Here is a 17,533-nt window from a genome sequence, read left to right on the forward strand (position 1 = left end):
ATATTTTCCCCTGATGTTCTGGTGCGGAGATGCGGAAAAAATCAGGACCCTGCCGACGCACCGGACTGTCCGGTGTATTTGTCCGGTGGCAAAAAGTATCCTTTCACTACACCGTACCCAATAAGTCCGGTGTCAGTCCGGTGTTGCATACAGGGAATTTTGGTCGCCGGACATTTGTGAAACAAAAAATTAAGAAACACCGGGCCATTGGACTGGTCATGCCCGGTGTTTTGATTGTTTCGGTGGGAAAAAATATCATTCTCCGACACCGGACATCTGACTTCCTCTGACTTTCTCATTTTACACCAGACTTTCGCGTGTATGTCCGGTGTTTGTTAAGTCCGCTGCGTCGGCAGGGTCCTAAAAATCCGGAAAAAGCAAATTGTTCTTTTGATATATAGCTTTTTTCTTGATCGCTCTGGCGGCCATCAGAAAATTGTTCTGTTCGTGTCACCACCTGCCTCCGACTTACAGAAGCGATTTAAAAAAAAACCCGGGAATTTCTTCGTCCGCCCGTCCGCCCGCATGCATTTTTAACACCTGACCTGTTGCGATGCGACGCGAACAAAACAATTTTTCGATGGCTGCCTACAAAGTTAAAATTTGGCGATGCGGTAAAAACAGGTTTGTTGTTGACATAAACTTATTCCACTAGATTTATAGTTCATCAAATTTATAAAGAGAGTATCAATCAAACTTAAAGTAGGCATGTATATTCTGTTTTTTTCTTCTTTATTTGCTAAAATTTTCCAACTGGCAGATTTAGTGGGATTTTGTTAATCTTAAAAACTTAATTCACTTTTTTCCAAGAACAAAGACTTATTTTTTAATGGTCCAGACCCTGATCAATCAAATTTGTTGAATCAATCAATCATACAAATAAATTAATAAACAATATATACTCAATCAAGGCAGGACAAGAAAATTTTGACAGTTTGATGGTCCAAAACTAGTTGTACATCTGCGAGGGTGATAAGTCAAAAGCTCGCACAAAAAAGAACAAAAATGAAGCTTCATCAAAAAGGAATAAGAAAATAGTAAACCTTGTAAAAATATGAGTTTCCAAACAATTTGACTGGCGTAATTTTGTGGATACAATTCAAAGGTAAACACCAGAATCTAAACTTCTCCGGGCCGTCGATGGGCGGGTTGTTGTACTTTCAACTACTGGAAAAAGTTTTTCTGAACGCATTAAGCAAAGCTGAGATATATTCTATAGACATCACCTTGATCTCAGCGTGAAACATCTATCTTGATTGCAAAAAGAATTGTTTACATTTTAAAGTCATACTTCAAAATTTCTTTCGTGGCGCATCGGTTGATGATCAGAAGTGAAAGTGAAATTGATTTGCAGTAAAACGGCAAGCGAGAGACAATATCACAATTAAGCAAGGTATAAACTTTTTCTCTATTGCATTTGCTAGTTTAATTTATTAACAGCTTACTTTTTTTAGTATTTCGGTAACCTGACATATCATTTCAACTTTATGCATTATTATCATTTATCGAGCGACTGTGTCTGCGGCTTCAACAAACCAGACCCGATCAGTCGAACTAATCGAACCGATTTTTTAATCGAACTAATCGAACCCGATCGAACCTAATCGAACGATTAGAGTTCGATTATCGAACTTAATCGAACCTAATCGAACACTCACAATTTTTGAGAAAACTCGAGTTCGATTAGTTCGATGAGTCGTCAGGTGATTAGTTCGATTAGTTCTATTAATTTCGATTAGTTCGATTGGTTTACTACGGATTAGTTCGATTAGTTCGGCAACTTGGCCAGTGTTGGGTTCGATTAGTTCGATTAGGTTCGATTAGTGCGATAAGTTAAACTAGCGACTAGTTTGATTAGTTCGACATTGCCAATTCATTAGTTCGATTAGTTCTTCTAAGTTCGATTGGTTCGACAACTTGACAAGTGATTATCCCGGCCCGACAATGCTTAACTTCCGTGATCTGACGAGAACGGGTGCTTTCATCCTGATGGTATGGACGTGGAGCATGCCTGGAGTGCTTTTTCTGGCTATTTATACCTTGCTCGAGGCCGACTAAGCAGTCAGACAAAGTTCTCCGGCGGGACCGACTAAATACTTAGTCAGGTAAAGTTCTCCGGCGGGACCGGCGGGTCAGTCAGGCTGATTAGGTTAATTTCCCCGGTCGGACCGATTGAGGCCTCTACAGCTCTCCACAGCCCCCCATAGGCTTTCAGACCCCTTCGGATACCCTCTGCCTTGCTCTCCCTCAAAGCCAGCACCTTCCATCAGTCATCCAAAGCCTTTAGAAGGCTTGGAAAGGCTTGAAACTTGGCGAAAATTGGTCAAAATCGGAAAAAAAATGAACTCCTTACGGTACCACCGCGGACGGCCCCTGGGGGTCCCGGCCGGTGTGCCGGGGGGTCGGATCGGTGCTCACTGGTCAAGGGAGATGTGAGAGTACACGTTTGCATCAGTTGGGGTCCTTCTAAGTTCCTCAAAGTGCCGTCAAAAGCCGGCAAAAATTGCCAAAAACGACCTACTCAATTGAGAATGTTACACCCCTTTCTCACCAGCAAAATTCGGCCGCCTTCGGGTACCACCGTGGACCGGCCCTCGGGGTCCCGGCAGGCGTTCCCGGGAGTTCCATTGATGTCAACCGGCTATGGGGGATGTGAAGGTACTCCTCTGCACCAGTTGGGGTGCTTCAAAGTTCCTCAAAATGTTGTCAAAGGCCGGCAAAAATTGGAAAAATGGCGAAAATTGGTCAAAATTGGAAAAAACGACTTCATTTGGGTACCACCGTGGACCGGCCCTGGGTGTCCTGGCAGCGGTTCCCGGGAGTTCCATTGGTGCCAAATGGTTAGGGGGAATGTGAAGGTAATCTCCTGCACCAGTTGGGGTGTTTCAAAGTACCTCAAAGTGTCGTGAAAAGCCGGCAAAAATTGGTAAAAATGACCTCCTTTGGGTACCTGCCCCGGTTAGACCAAATTTGGCCTCTACAAGCCTCCACAGCCTACCACAGCCCTTCGCATCCTTTCGGATGCCCTCTGCCTTGCTCTCCCTCATGGCCAGCACCCTCCATCAGTCATCCGAAGCCTTCAAAAGGCTTGGAAAAGCTTGGAAAGGCTTGAAAATTTGCGAAAATTCGTCAAAATTGGATAAAAACGGTACCGCCGCGCACGGTCCCTGGGGGTCCCGGCCGGGCGTCCGGGAGTCCGACCGGTAACCACCGGTCAGGGAGGATGTGAGGGTAGACCCCTGCACCATTGGGGGTCCTTCAAAGTTCCTCAAAGTATCGTCAAAAGCCGGCAAAAATCGTTCTGGCTCGCTCCGTGGACCGATTTCGGGGCCTCCCGGACACCGAACGGGGGTCCCCAAACGGTCCCCCGGACCTGGGCCGAAAAGGGTGGCACACATGCTTTGCATATCGACCGGTTTGGATGTCTGGGAGGTACCTGGTCTCACTATAAAGGGATTTCCGCATGCCCAAAAATCGCCATTTTGACCCGCTGGACTGCCCTGTCCGGGTCAGGACCGGGCTACCGGGGGTCGTATGGGTCGGGACTGATGCCTTGCGTCCATCCCAACCCATCAAAACATTAAGGAAGGCCGTCCGGCTTCAGGTGTGCCCTTAAAACCGGAGATTTAGAAAGTTGGCATTAACGGTTTTCCGGACTTTCGCCGGGCCTTCGGAAGGCCCAGCTGGGCTGGAATGGTCGAAGGCACCCTTCTGCTTTGCTCTCTCAGACCGTTTTCAACGTTAAGGAAGGCTTACAGGACTTTTGGGGGCCTCGAGACCGAGCTATGGTTACGGTACTCTTAAAAAGGGCATTTCCGGACTTTCCTGAGCCGGGAAAAGCCGGTATAATGCCCCAAACGACCCAAATCGCCGGTCTTTATGCCCGGACATCTTTTCCACTTTTCGAGTTCATTATAACAAGCCTTGGGGGCCTTGCAGGAGCCCCCAAAGCTTGCAGAAAGTCGCGAGTTCCGGAGGTTTGCCGGGGAGTTCCGGAGGGGTCTGAAAAGTCCGGAACACCCGGATGGGGTCGGGCCACACCTAAGGAAGGTGTTGTCCAAATATGAAGCATAACAGACTAGTGGTTGGTGAACTAGGGTCGAAAGACCGTCCGGCTACTGTGGCTTACTTCCCAATTCTATGCTAAACGCCCTACTTTCACTGGCTGTGACGTCATTTTAAGGCGATCAAATCGAACTAATCCAACTATATCTTGGTCGAACTAATCGAACCATTAAATCTAATCGAACTAATCGAACTATATCTTGATCGAACTAATCGAACAAACTCGAACTTAATCGAACTTAATCGAACTTAATCGAACACTCACAATTTTAAGGAAAATCTGAAAGTTCGATTAGTTCGATTAATCGAACTCTAATCGTTCGATTAGGTTCGATCGGGTTCGATTAGTTCGATTAAAAAATCGGTTCGATTAGTTCGACTGATCGGGTCTGGAACAAAATTCAGCACAGCGTCGATCATTCACTACAGTGCAAGGTTGGCGGTTTTATTCACATGTGGCACAATGAATTGGTTAACATAACGGCTAATCTATCTGCAATTGTTTGCAAAGATGTTGAGAAGGAACCAATTCTTCAAAAACGTTTCGATCATGACTCTGAACAACTCCGCGCTGATGTTACACCCAGACGATGTCAATCGAACGGAATCGAACGAAAATTCCAATCGAATCATTCGAACGCAATCGAACGCAATCGAATGATTGCGATTCGATTGCCGAACGCAATCGAATATCAATCGAACGTAAAATTCTGGGTAAAATTCGATTGATTCGATTGATATTCGATTACGTTCGATTGATATTCGATTACGTTCGATTGATGTTCGATTACGTTCGACTGCATTCGACGGGTGGTCGATTAAATTAGATTCCAATTTACCTCAATTCCTTTCAATTTCGAGCGCCTCTTATTAGGGAGGTTAAGTATCGCGATACGATAGATAAATCAACGCAACGAACGGGCTTTGACACACAACTTGCAGTAAACATGTGAGCCTGCATGATCTGCATTTTCTAGAATCCAGGCTAAAATGATTCATATCATCTCGTTTAACTATTCAAATGTTGAACGAGAATCAATGTTAATCAACAGAATCAATTAGTCGAACCAGTCGAATGCATAAGCCAACCGAACGTAGTTGAATCAATCGAATCAATCGAATACATTAGTCAATCGAACGCAATCGAATCAATCGAATCAATCGAATCCAGGCACTAATCGAACGCAATCGAATCAATCGAGAAAATCGCGGTAATATTCGATTGGCATTCGATTGCGTTCGGCAATCGAATTTCAATCATTCGATTGCGTTCGATTGCGTTCAATTGATTCGGCGTTCGATTCGTTCGATTGACATCGTCTGGTTACACTAAGAGGATTTTGGCAGAGGCAACAGAATGCATTTCTTGACGTGAGGGTTTTTTCCCCTTCAGCCAGAAGTTACCAAAACCAAAATCTTGCTAGTGTAATGAAGCAAATGGAAAAAGAGAAGAAAAGAAAGTATGTAAATCGCATACTCGATCAAGAAAACAATACTTTTACACCACTCGTTTTTTCTGCCAACGGTGGAATGAGCACAGAAACTAAGCGATTTTACGCCCGTTTAAGCGAGCTTCTATGTGAGAAAAATAAATCTTCATTTTCGGAAACATATTTTTATGTAAAAAGAAAAATTTCTTTTAGTCTGATTCGGTCAGCTGTGGTGTGTTTGAGAGGTCACGACCCTCGACATGGCCCGAGAATTCTCGGGCCAAAACTTTTGGAATTTGCGTAAAGCACGGGCCACACTCAGGCCAATTTTTGAAAACATGATTTAAACAGGCGTGTAATTTCAGGACTGAATTTTTTTAACATTTTCTTTGAGAAAAACTTGGTTTCTCTTGATTATATTAAATATATGAATGTTTTAAATTCATATAAATATTAAATGTCTTATTTGGTATGAAAACATAGTTATAAATATACTTAGGGTGGAAATATTTGCTAGTAAACTGGTCCTGGTTTTAAACTGAAGCGTGTCCACGGGAAGCTCATAAAGTTTTTTTGAGCGATATAAACAAAACAGTTTGCAAAGAAAGGTATAGTTTGATCAGTTTACATTTTAAGTCTTGCCACCTATGCCTATTTTTATCTTGCATGTTTCATGTTTGCCTTAAAAATTTATTCAATTTGCCAAAAAAAGTATGAGGAAACTCCTTTGTTTTTGATTAAAAACGTGTCAGAAATTCACACACATTTTCCCAATTTGCTTCGAAAAAATTTTTTTTCCTCCAGGAAATTCAATGTTGCTGACAAGTGGACAAATTCATGGCCCGAACATGGCCCGAATGACTCGGGTCATGTTCGGGCCAAAAGAATTGATAGGTTCTCTTGGCCCGAACATGGCCCGAAAAGAGGCCCAAGAATTCTCGGGCCATGTCGAGGGTCGTTCGAGGTCCTGGAGGCACCAGAGACACTCGCTTTTCGTTAACACCACTGCTGACGCAGAAGTCACAAATTTCATTTGTAATATTTATATAATTCAAGTTTTCAATAAGTTTTCAGTTTTTTTTGTTTTTTTTTATTACTATATTTTATTAGACACGTATTTTTCAATACGTATTTTTTGAGTTTTTTTGAGTTTTTCACACTGGTCTTTGCAGGGTTTCAGTTTTCATGTTTGCCTTTTTTTTTTTTCCTCTTGGTCATTGCTCACTGTTTTTCAGATTTTTCATCTTAAAATATATTTCATTTCTATTATATGTATATCCGAATAAATTTGTGATTTATCTTATGCAACGGCTTTTTTATTATCATTTATTGTGGAGAGGCCATAGTGTCCTTCAGGGTCTCTTCCCCCCATGCCTAGAATGAAAATTTTCCATCCCCCCCTCATTTTCCCCCACCCTGCCTCCAAAATCTTTTCTGTCCCCTCCCCTCAAGCATAAAATTAAAAAGCTGTAATTTGATGGGCTTAACGGTTATTGTTTTCCCTAAGGTAGTTCTAGTTCAAGAATAAATGGAAATGATGGTTGTTTTTAAACCATAATATTAATAAAACTAAGCATTATGCTATATCATCTCATAAAACCAGATGTTTTTCAATTTTGAATTGATTTTGGTGAGTTCCCTCCCCCCCATGCCTAGAATGAAAATTTTCCATTCCCCCCTCGTCCCCCCCCCTGGCTTCAAAAAAAATTCTTTCCCCCCTATACGTCCTTTTGACCTCAAAACCCATCCCCCCCTGAATCCAGGAGAGAGAACACTATGAGAGGCCATACTCACTCTCGGCTCTCGATCCCAAAGCCAAATGAACATCATCAACATTCTTTGGATGTTATTGATGAGATTTAGCTCTGGTCTCATCCCTCAAAGATTATATTCTCATACAGAAATAAAGGTGGCCTTCAGCAGTGACGACCCACGACATGGCCCGAACATGTTCGGGCCTGTTCGGACCATGCTCGGGCCACAAAAAAGTATTATTGAATCGGCCCAAACATTTTGTTCGGACCATGTTCGGGCCATGTATTTACAATTGATACGGATTTGCTCGGGCCATGTTCGGGCCATATATAACTGCAACTTCGATCCCTCAATTTCACTTCCCTATCCGCCAGATTTACTGCAGGTTTAGTGAAGTAGTTTTTAACATTAGAACGAATAAAGTGCGACTGTTAAATCTTTTTTAGATTTTCAGAAAAATTCTGCTTCAAATAGGAGAAGACCACGAGAAAAGGGAACGGGATAAAGAATAAAAAGAAGACCATTTTATGCAAGATTCAAATCATTCTTTTTAATAATTTTCCTAACTTAATTGGAAAATAGATGATTAACTTTTATATTTAAACAATACATATTTGAATAAAGATGAAGATTTTTAAATTTGTTTGCTAAAATAAGGAATTTAAAATATAAATATTGGGTCTTGAAATTACACGCGCGATCGTAGCAAGTTTTCAAAAATCTGGCCCGAACATGGTCCGAAACTGTGCGGGCCCGCGCGGGCCATTTTCAAAAAGTATTAATCAAGAGGCCCGAACATGTTTGGGCCATGCCGTGGGTCGTCAGCAGGGAGGTTGGAACTTTGATTTTTGAGGATTACGATTTTACCAGCTTTTTAGCGATTTTTGCCTTGCTAATCCAAATCTCGCAACGTCTTTACCTCAAGGAAGATCGAAATTAGAGTTTTTTAGTGTCCCGAAAAAAACGCATAGCAGAAATCTTTTCATCTTCACAAGATCGATTCTCAACAACAAAATACATCTTTTGGTCTTTGGGTTCGTTTCTGACGTTTTTTCTTCAAAGAATATTGATCACTTTCCTTTTCCCCTTGAGTGCGCGAGAAAAAAATGATTAGCTTGCATTCTTGCGCGGACGAATAAAGATGAGGCGGAAATCTTGCACTGAGGGTGCTACTTAGTGTGCGCTCACGATAGAATGGTCCAAACACGGGGGTATTCCAAATGAGAAACTATGTCGTTCTGTAAGTGTTTTTTTCTGAGAGATTCAAATAGTTTATTGAATATTATTAACTCATTTATTTAAGTATTTTTGAGTGCAAATTTAAATATATGGTTAAATAAAAAACAAATGATGGCAGTTCTGTTTGTTCCTCAAACCCCCGGGAAAAGTTGTTTTGCCAACTTAGCTATTTTACAAATCTCGGAAAAGAACTCCCATAGGAATTCCGATACATAACCCGATTGGTTAATTTCAGAACAGCTTCAAGAAAGTCATAATGGCAGATAATTTTAAAAGTTTCTGAGGAAATGTGTGTAATTTATCAATGTTGATGGCTTGTTGATTATTTTAATTATCACCAACTTTTTCGAATTTTTTTTAGAATTTTTAAAATGATAAACTATTTATACCGGGTGCGCCACAAAAAAGTTTCTCTCTTTAAAACTAATTTTCTCGAAATATAAAAGTTTTAGACGAACCATTCCTATTTCATTAGAAAGAAGAAAGATAAACTTAAATTTTGATGGGTCATTTATTAAATTCGATTCATCAGATCAAAAGTTATGCTCCATTGAATGAAAAAGTTATTTTCAGAAAGTGCTCGAAAACGTTGAAAATCGAGCTATCAAATTTTTATTTTAAAATTGGCAATCGCCATAGCCTTTACATGATTAAGAGCATTTTTCCGTAACTGAACACTTAAATTTTGAAACTGAAGGGTCGAAAGGGTTTAAAATCTTCGTCAGAATCATTTTAATTTACTTTTAACGAAATTTTCCTCAGATCTTTGGTTTTAGACTGGATAAAGTCGATGTAGGGCTGGGTGTACCTAAAACCCATATCTGATGTATTTTATGAATTTTTGCCAGATTTCTTTGCCTTTTTCGACGAATTTTCTTCCATTTGTTATAATTCAACCTTCCTTTATATAACAAAAGGTCATTTAGACAGCTACTTATCATTTTTGATTACTGAAACGAAAATACTGATGCATCATGTAATTATGCTTCTGTTTAATTTGATAGGTCCATTTTTAACGTTTTTGAGCACTTTCAGAAACTAACTTTTTGATTTAATTGAGCATAACTTTTGATCTACTGGATCAAATTCAATAAATGACCCCTCAAAATTTAAGTTTATCTTTCTTCTTTCCGATGAAATAAGAATGGTTCTTTTAAAAATGTTATATTTTGAGAAAATTAGTTTTAAAGAGGGAAACTTTTTTGTGGCGCACCCGGTATAATATTCTTCTTCCTTTTTTATACTTTTTATTTTTATAAACAAGTTTTAAATATTTCCGGTGTGCTTATTCTCAACTTCAGTTTGAGCTACAATCTGACAATGTCTGTGTGTGTTTCTGTCTGTCTGTCACAAAAACTTTAGGGCAGCCTGGAGACTTCAAAAATGCTTGGATTTGGCTGAAATTTGGCACACTTGTTCCTTGGGTGAATATCTGGGGGTGTTTTTTTCATTTTTTGAAAATTTTGATTTTTGGGGCCTGGGGACGAGTTTTTCGCCAAAACGAGGCTAAAACTTTGGGGGCAGGCTGGAGACTTCAAAAATTGTCAGATTGGGCTGAAATTTGGCACACTTGTTCCTTGGGTGAATATCTGGGGGTGTTTTTTTCATTTTTCAAAAATTTTGATTTTCAGGGCCTGGGGACGAGTTTTTCGCCAAAACGAGGCTAAAATTTTGGGGCAGCCTGGAGACTTCAAAAATTGTTCGATCTGGCTGAAATTTTGCACACTTGTTCCTTGGGTGAATATCTGGGGGTGCTTTTTGCATTTTTCAAAAATTTAGATTTTTGGGGCCTGGGGACGAGTTTTTTACCAAAACGAGGCTAAAGCTTTGAAGCAGCCTACAGCCCTCCAAAATGGTCGGATTTGACTGAAATTTGGCACACTTGTTCATTGGGTAAATATCTGGTGGTCTACAATTGGGCCTATGAATAATTTGAAGCCACTGAAGTTGAGCCCAGTGCGTTGCGCACGTTCGACTATACAAATTAATGGATAGAAATAGAAATTAGGCTTTGTTTACAGTGTAGGCATTTTTGGTCAGCCTCGGTGACCCTTCAAATCGGTTCCGCGATATTTTTCCCGCTGGTGAAGCTCTGGATCAAAATTTTTAAACTTTTGAAACCGATTTCCGAAATCCGATTACCGATCTCTCTTTGATTTCTAAACTATCTTCCGATCGGGTTAACTTTTTGCGTACTTTTAGCGTGTGTTGTTTTTAACGATCATAATGTGGTGTTTCAAGATGGCGGCTCAAGCCGATAAAGTGTTGTTCCAAAGTATTTCCAGTGTGAATCGGTTTGTCTGTTGCAAGCTTCAATTTCTGTCATTTATTTTTCTAACTCGGCAAATCAAACACATTATCTTCATCAAGGGGATTCTTTTTCTACATCTTTTGAAGGTTTAAAGCCGTTTGCTCAAGTTTTTGTTTATGTTGAATTTTCTGTAGCTAGTTTTTGCAATAAAAACATATTATTCTTGTTTGCCTCTAGAGGGGGGTGATTATTGATGGTGTTATAATGCTATTGGAATTTGATAAAGTATACAAAAGTACAGCTACTGTCTAAATTTGATAAGGACTGGATGCAATCGTGTTTTTTTGGACTTGACGTTGGCTTAAGACGACCCTGCCAATACACCGTACATTCTGACGTTATCTTTTGTCTGGTATTTTCTTCATTAAATTTTCAAAAGTGCACACCAGACTACACCGGACTGTCTGGTACATTTTTCTCTCGGAGGAAACAAAGTACACCAGACACTACACCGGAACTTTTGTCCAGTGATTTATCCATATATTTGCGCACCTGACAAACTGCACCGGAATGTCCTGTGTATCGGCAAGGTTGTGGCTCCAGTCATATTATATAAGGCGTATCGCAAAAAATTGTTTGCTTCCCGTCATTTCTACTTTAAAAAGTGGGTCATCCGGTCGGTCGATCGAAAATATTTTTCTGTTAAAGAAGCAGCTACATCTTGTTGAAAGGGAATCGGCGTGGACTTGTCCGAATTAAAAAATTGAGAAACCGTCAACCGTGGATAAACTGGTTTTCGGTTTACTCTCCCTTAGCACGCGGCTCGCTACTTCGATTTGAAAACTTGTAAACACAGAGCGTGCAGAGGTTGACAGTCGGAATCCAGTAAAGCAGCGGAAAAGCTTTCAGACTTACTGTACCACGGCAGCAGGTAGAGTATCTACTGATTGATATGGAATAGACCTTTTTTTAAAAAGGACATCCTGTTCAATAATTATGTACTCCAGCCATAAAAACAATGATAGAGCCATGCATTATTACTGTATCATGCATATTGTAATAATTATGCATGGTTTTATCATTGTTTTTCTGCTGGACTACATAATTATTCAACAGGGTGGCCTCTTTGAAAAAAGGTCTATGAATGGCGACAACAGTTTTTACATATCTTTTATCGGACTTGCAGAAAGTGGACTGCGGAAAGTTATGAGAAATGGTTTCTAGATTATTTAATGAAGTATATATACCAATACCATCAAGTTACACAACATGGCCACTATCTGGCAAATGTGTTTTTCTAGAGTGTGCGGTTTGTGACTACTGTAGCTTAAAATTGTTAATGGCGACCAGTTACAATTTCTGGTAGGAGCTGCAGAGAATTGTGACAACAAGGCTCAAAATAACAATTTCAAGTGGGTCGGGCAAAATGTCCGATCAGGGTTGCTTTAGCTTGAAAATTATGATTTTTGGGTCGGACATGAAGCCATTTGGGTCGGACATTGTCCGATGTCCGACCGTTATTTCGAGCCCTGTGACAAGGTGTTATATATTGGAATTTGGTAAAGTATACAGACTAAAATTGTTCCTGCTTTAGAAATTTATGAAGGATAAAAATATTTCTCACAAAGTTATATATATACTGAAGATGTAATATCAGTCATTTTAAGGAAAGGAAAAGATTTGATATATGAGCAGCTTAAAAAGATCTAAATTAAAAAGACAAGAATGTTTTTGTATTTTTGAAGATTACATGTTTTTTCTTTTATAAGCATGACGTTTATAAGCATATGCAGGCTCAGTTTTTGGTACCTAAACAATGGCTCTATTGTTTGAGAACAATAGAATGCTAAGCATAATGCAAGCCTGATGTAGGGGCAGACACTTGCTTATAAAAAAAAAACATGTATACATTTTTTGATTTATTATTTTTTTGAAATCATTCCAATATCAGATGAAAAATACAATAAGAAAGATTGACTTTGAAACAAAAGAGAGATGGTCAATTTAAAAGAATGAGAAACACAAAACCACCAAATAACAACTCTCAACACACATATATAAATAGAAAACAAAAACTATGCCTGAAGTCCCGGACTTGTGACCGGTTCAAAGCGACTTTACACATGTTACGGGTACCCAACACTCAGTCTCCCTCAGGCAATATCTAAAACCGACCCGCAGTTCCAAACACATAATAAACAAACTAAATAATGAAATAAAATTAAGAAGAGAAACAGCTAAAAGATATTTATAACTGATCCATTTCTATAGGCAAAAACTATGTTTTTCAGGAGTTTGCGGTTTTCTTAAAGTTTGTAGCTTAATGGCAGTCAGTTACAATTTTTAGAAGAAGCTGCAGCGAGTTACGACAAAGTGTTATTGGGGTTTTATCAAGTAAACAAAAAAAGTACAGTTTCTATGTAATGAAAACTAAAAATGGTTCTGCACTAAAATTATGGCATGTATCTTTATTTTGGGTTTGACTTTTTGGCAATTTTCTTATTTATTTGTAGTATAACACTTTGGTCAGATATGGATATTGTCTACACCCAACAGAAAAAATGTATTATAACTGACTAAAATGAACAAAAAGTTTAATTACACTAGACTAACTAACATCCCAAACGAGCGAGGTTCCTGGACTTTTCAACCGGCAGCTATTAGGCGTAGAAACTTTCGCGAGCAGAAACTTTCGCGATTTTCGCGAATTTTGGCCCTTTTCGCGAAAGTAAATGTCTTTAAAAATTCTAGGAAGGGCCATTCGCGAAAGTTTATGCTCGCGAAAAATTCTTGACAAAATAGAAAATCTGTAAAACTTCAAACTTTCAATAGAATGTAACTTTTATGGCACTTTTTAGCCTGCTAAAAGACTAATAAGTCAAAGGACAAATGTTTCAAGCCAACCCAAGAAGTATTTGTGTCTCTAAGCCATTTTTTCATGTGAAAATTCTCAATTTTACGTCTTGATTCGCGAAAGTTTATGCTCGCGAAAAATATTTTTCCGTTAAATTCGCGAAAGTAAATGTCGTGAATTTCGCGATTTTTCGTCCTCGCGAAAGTTTCTGCTCGCGAAAGTTTGTACGCCTAAAGTAATTGCAATTGTATCGAACGCTGATCTAACATTTGCTCGCATCTCATCAAAATTATCCCTTTCACCCCTTTGACCCTCTAACCCCTTTGACCCTCTAACCCTTAACCCTCTTAGCTCTTTTGGCTGACCTTCCAGCCTCGGCTGGTTTATTTACCTTTAATTTTGGTTTAGATGGTCAATGTACTTAACACCTTAATTTTCCCAGATTTGAATAGAAGAATAAGAAATTTAGAAAGTTAGAAATCTCAATTCTTTAGAATCTCCTATCTTCGAAATTTTGAAAAAATCAATGAAAGTATCATATCTCTGACCTTTATTATAGTTTGACTATCCCTTTCTATATTGAATTTTAGGATGAATTTTAGTCGTGGCCGTGGAAGAGGTAGAGGCTCCAACAATCAAAATCAAAACAATGCTGTACAGTCACCATGGTCTTCTACAACAAAGACTTTAGCCTCCACTGGGACTGTTAGACCAGGCCATAAAAAGGAAAACCTGGAAAATAAAAATAGAATGATTGATATGCAGTCAAGATATGGAAAAATTTTAGATGATATGGAAGCATCAGATTCATCTGATGAAGAAATACACAATGAACAAATCATATCAAAACTAACAAAAAACTTTGATAGCTCTCTTGGTATGATTTATTTTACCAGCTTCATGATTTAACTGTACTGAAGCTGATACAATTTTGATAAGAATTGATGGATAATTCAGTAGGAAATTGATTTGAACCATAAAGTTCAGTACACTGGCCATAGCATCAGCCTGGGTTTAGGTTAGGCAAAAATTGGATTCCCCTGAGTTTTAAGTCCCCCAAAGATTCATCAATTTAAGTAACCCCAGGGCTTTCGACCTTTGGCACTTTTAAAAGTTTGTTCCTTGAAAAAAGGGTTATTCAATGTAAATTGTGTTGTAGTTTGAAGGTTGAGATAAAATATTTTGCTAATTTTATATAAAATTGTTGGGCTGCAGAAAAAACTTAAATAATTAGATTTTAGCTCCCCCAAGTACATTAGGTCTCTCCAAATATTTGAAATATCTTTAACCCCCAACTTTTTGGGCTTTTTGGAGGGTGTAACCCCCCCCCCCCAACTAGCAGGGGGACTGGAACCATGCTGGCGAAATATGCTTGTTGTTCTTTCATTCTTTATCTTAGATAAAACTTACTTAAAAGATAATGCCTTCTGTCACTGTCTGTCATGTATTAGAAGTGACATTTTGTTGTTTGTTCTTAGATGGAGTTGAAGAGATACATCAATCACAAATGGTTCAAGATATTTTACAAACTGGAGCTATATGTTGTTTAGTTTGCATTGAGACAGTCAAAAGACTGAATGCGGTAAGCTTGAATTTTTTAGTTTATTCTTAAAGTCATTTGCCGAACATTTGGCATTTTGTTCTTTTTTATACATATTTTGAAAGGAAGAATGATATGAAATGTTTCAAAACCATTAACAAAGGAATTCAATTTAGTTGAAAAAAGTTTTTTCAGAGGGAGTTTTATTTGGCAGATGGCCTGAGAATTAAATTTGGTGGGAATTTTAATTTGGCGAATGAAGGATATTTTTTGAATTTCAAATTGGTTCTAGAAGAACTTTTCTTATCAGTGAAAGACAGTGAAGCTTTTTGCCCACAAACTGTCCTTTTTGTACACCAAACTTTCATATTTCTGCAACTATTATCTTACCAAACATTTGTAAGTATTTTGAATTTCATTCATTTCATCCAAACCTTTGCTTTCCTTTTAAGATTTGGAGCTGCACCAAATGTTTTAGTATTTTCCATCTCCAATGCATTCAAAAATGGGCAAGAGAAGGAATTGGCCGTCAAGCTATACAGGCAGAAGGAGATTTAAGAGATGTGAAATTCATGTGGAATTGGTATGGAGATTGTTTGATCTGCGATTCCTCTTTTTTATGATATTCATCACCCAAATAACTTCATGATTACGCACAAAAATGTCTTACTCTTGTCATGTCTTATATAGTTTGATTTTTAAAAATTTCTTTGTTTCAAACATGTTCTAATGATAATTTTGAACATTCTTTCTTTTCATGTGTCTTTTTCTAGCCCAAAATGCAGACACGAGTACAGTCAAAATGAAAACCCAACAAAATATATGTGTTACTGTGGAAAAGAGGTAAGTTGGACTAATTTTTATCTTTCATTGGTAACTTTTACAATTCATAATATTCATACATGGAATTTGCTAACTTTCTTACACAACACGTTTGAAATCTAGACAAGGTTTTTTTCAAATAAGTACAGTAATTCTTATTTTGAGCAATGCAAGCTCAATTACCTGCTTTTTGACTTTAACAATGTGAAATAAAATGGGAAAAAGTGACATATTAACTTTATGTTTGACTGAATAACATGTTTTTATTTTTAGGAAGATCCACCGTTCGACCCTTGGATTGTACCTCATTCTTGTGGTAATAAGTGTGAAAGGTTATTACAACCTGAATGTGGTCACGAGTGCTTGCTTCTCTGTCATCCAGGTAAAAAGTTTTTTGATTTGATTTTTCTTTTGTCAAGGTATTCCTAAGGGTATCAGTTAGTGTTTGCAGCTTGTGTTTGCATCTTGTATGATTTTCTCTAATAAAATGTGAAATATCAATTTAAATTAACTTTATCATACTTCCTGCTAACAAAGGTAGGCAAATGAATTTTGATGAATTACAGTATAAACATTGTGAGTCATTTTTTCAGGTGCTTGTCCACCTTGTCCAAAGACAATCAAAAGCAAATGTTATTGTGGAAAGAGTAGTCCTGTTTTGAAGAGATGCAGTCAAAAATTTTGGTCCTGTGGGAATGTCTGTGGACAGAAATTACCATGTGGTCAACATGTATGTGAGCAAGTCTGTCATTCAGGTAAAATATAATTTTATTAAAGAACTTTTCCCTTTCCATAAAGGATTAACCCCAAAAAAGACATACTGTCAATGTAGCCTTAGCGCAGAGAAGGGCTGTGTTTGGAACTCAAGAGTTGAGAAAAAACGTCCTAAGACCTCAATGAAAGGCACAAAAAGACCAAAGGAAAAAGGCAAAAACAGAAAACAAGAAACAAAAACCTACCAGCTGGCCAAAAGTGAATGCTGGAAAGATGCTGCTAAAAAAACATGGCCGAATGAAACAAGATGCAAAAATGATAAAATCAAAACATGACTTGAATCTTGATGTTGACTCTACTCATACATACTGTTAACTGATGTATAAAAAAGTAAACACAGGTCTTTTTTATTAAACAAAAATGAATAACTAGTTAAGGACTAGGACGCACAAGGGAGACAAGACACTGCAAACCAAAGGAAAGACGCTGGCAAAAAAAATGACACTGAAAGAGAAATACTTGAAAATTGAAACAAATATTTTTGTTTATTATTTAAAATGTTTTTGACTAAAAGTCGTTAACTTTACAGTCGCCATGTTATCTTCTTTTTAAAGTGAACAAACATTAGTTACTTTGAGGTTTAAGCTCAGTTTGGATAACTAATAATTAATAATTTTATACGACATCAGGTGAATGTCCACCATGTCCAAAAACAAGTGAGAAGAAATGCATGTGTGGCAAGAAGAAAGCCATCCGAAAATGTGCTGAAAATGTTTGGTCATGTCAACAGGTATCTATAGGAATTGTTTAAAAGATTCTCCTTTAGAATCAGTTATAATGAATGCAATTTCCTTTTATCAAAA

General features: G+C 38.2%; 1 protein-coding gene across 1 annotated transcript in view; it reads left to right on the forward strand.

The window, feature by feature from the left end:
- The first annotated feature begins 1,292 nt into the window (after positions 1–1,292).
- The window catches only part of LOC136818153 (NF-X1-type zinc finger protein NFXL1-like), a 41,452-nt gene continuing 25,211 nt past the window's right edge, over positions 1,293–17,533 (forward strand). The window contains exons 1-8 of the mRNA XM_067074512.1: positions 1,293–1,393; positions 14,185–14,471; positions 15,073–15,176; positions 15,587–15,717; positions 15,908–15,977; positions 16,230–16,338; positions 16,550–16,711; positions 17,360–17,460. Of these exons, the coding sequence (XP_066930613.1) occupies positions 14,186–14,471; positions 15,073–15,176; positions 15,587–15,717; positions 15,908–15,977; positions 16,230–16,338; positions 16,550–16,711; positions 17,360–17,460 (963 nt within the window). The 5' untranslated portion in view covers positions 1,293–1,393; position 14,185. The remainder of the gene's footprint in view (positions 1,394–14,184; positions 14,472–15,072; positions 15,177–15,586; positions 15,718–15,907; positions 15,978–16,229; positions 16,339–16,549; positions 16,712–17,359; positions 17,461–17,533) is intronic.

The sequence above is a fragment of the Clytia hemisphaerica genome, unplaced genomic scaffold (assembly GCF_902728285.1).
Source record: "Clytia hemisphaerica strain Z4C2 unplaced genomic scaffold, Clytia hemisphaerica genome assembly, whole genome shotgun sequence".
NCBI lineage: Eukaryota > Metazoa > Cnidaria > Hydrozoa > Leptothecata > Clytiidae > Clytia > Clytia hemisphaerica.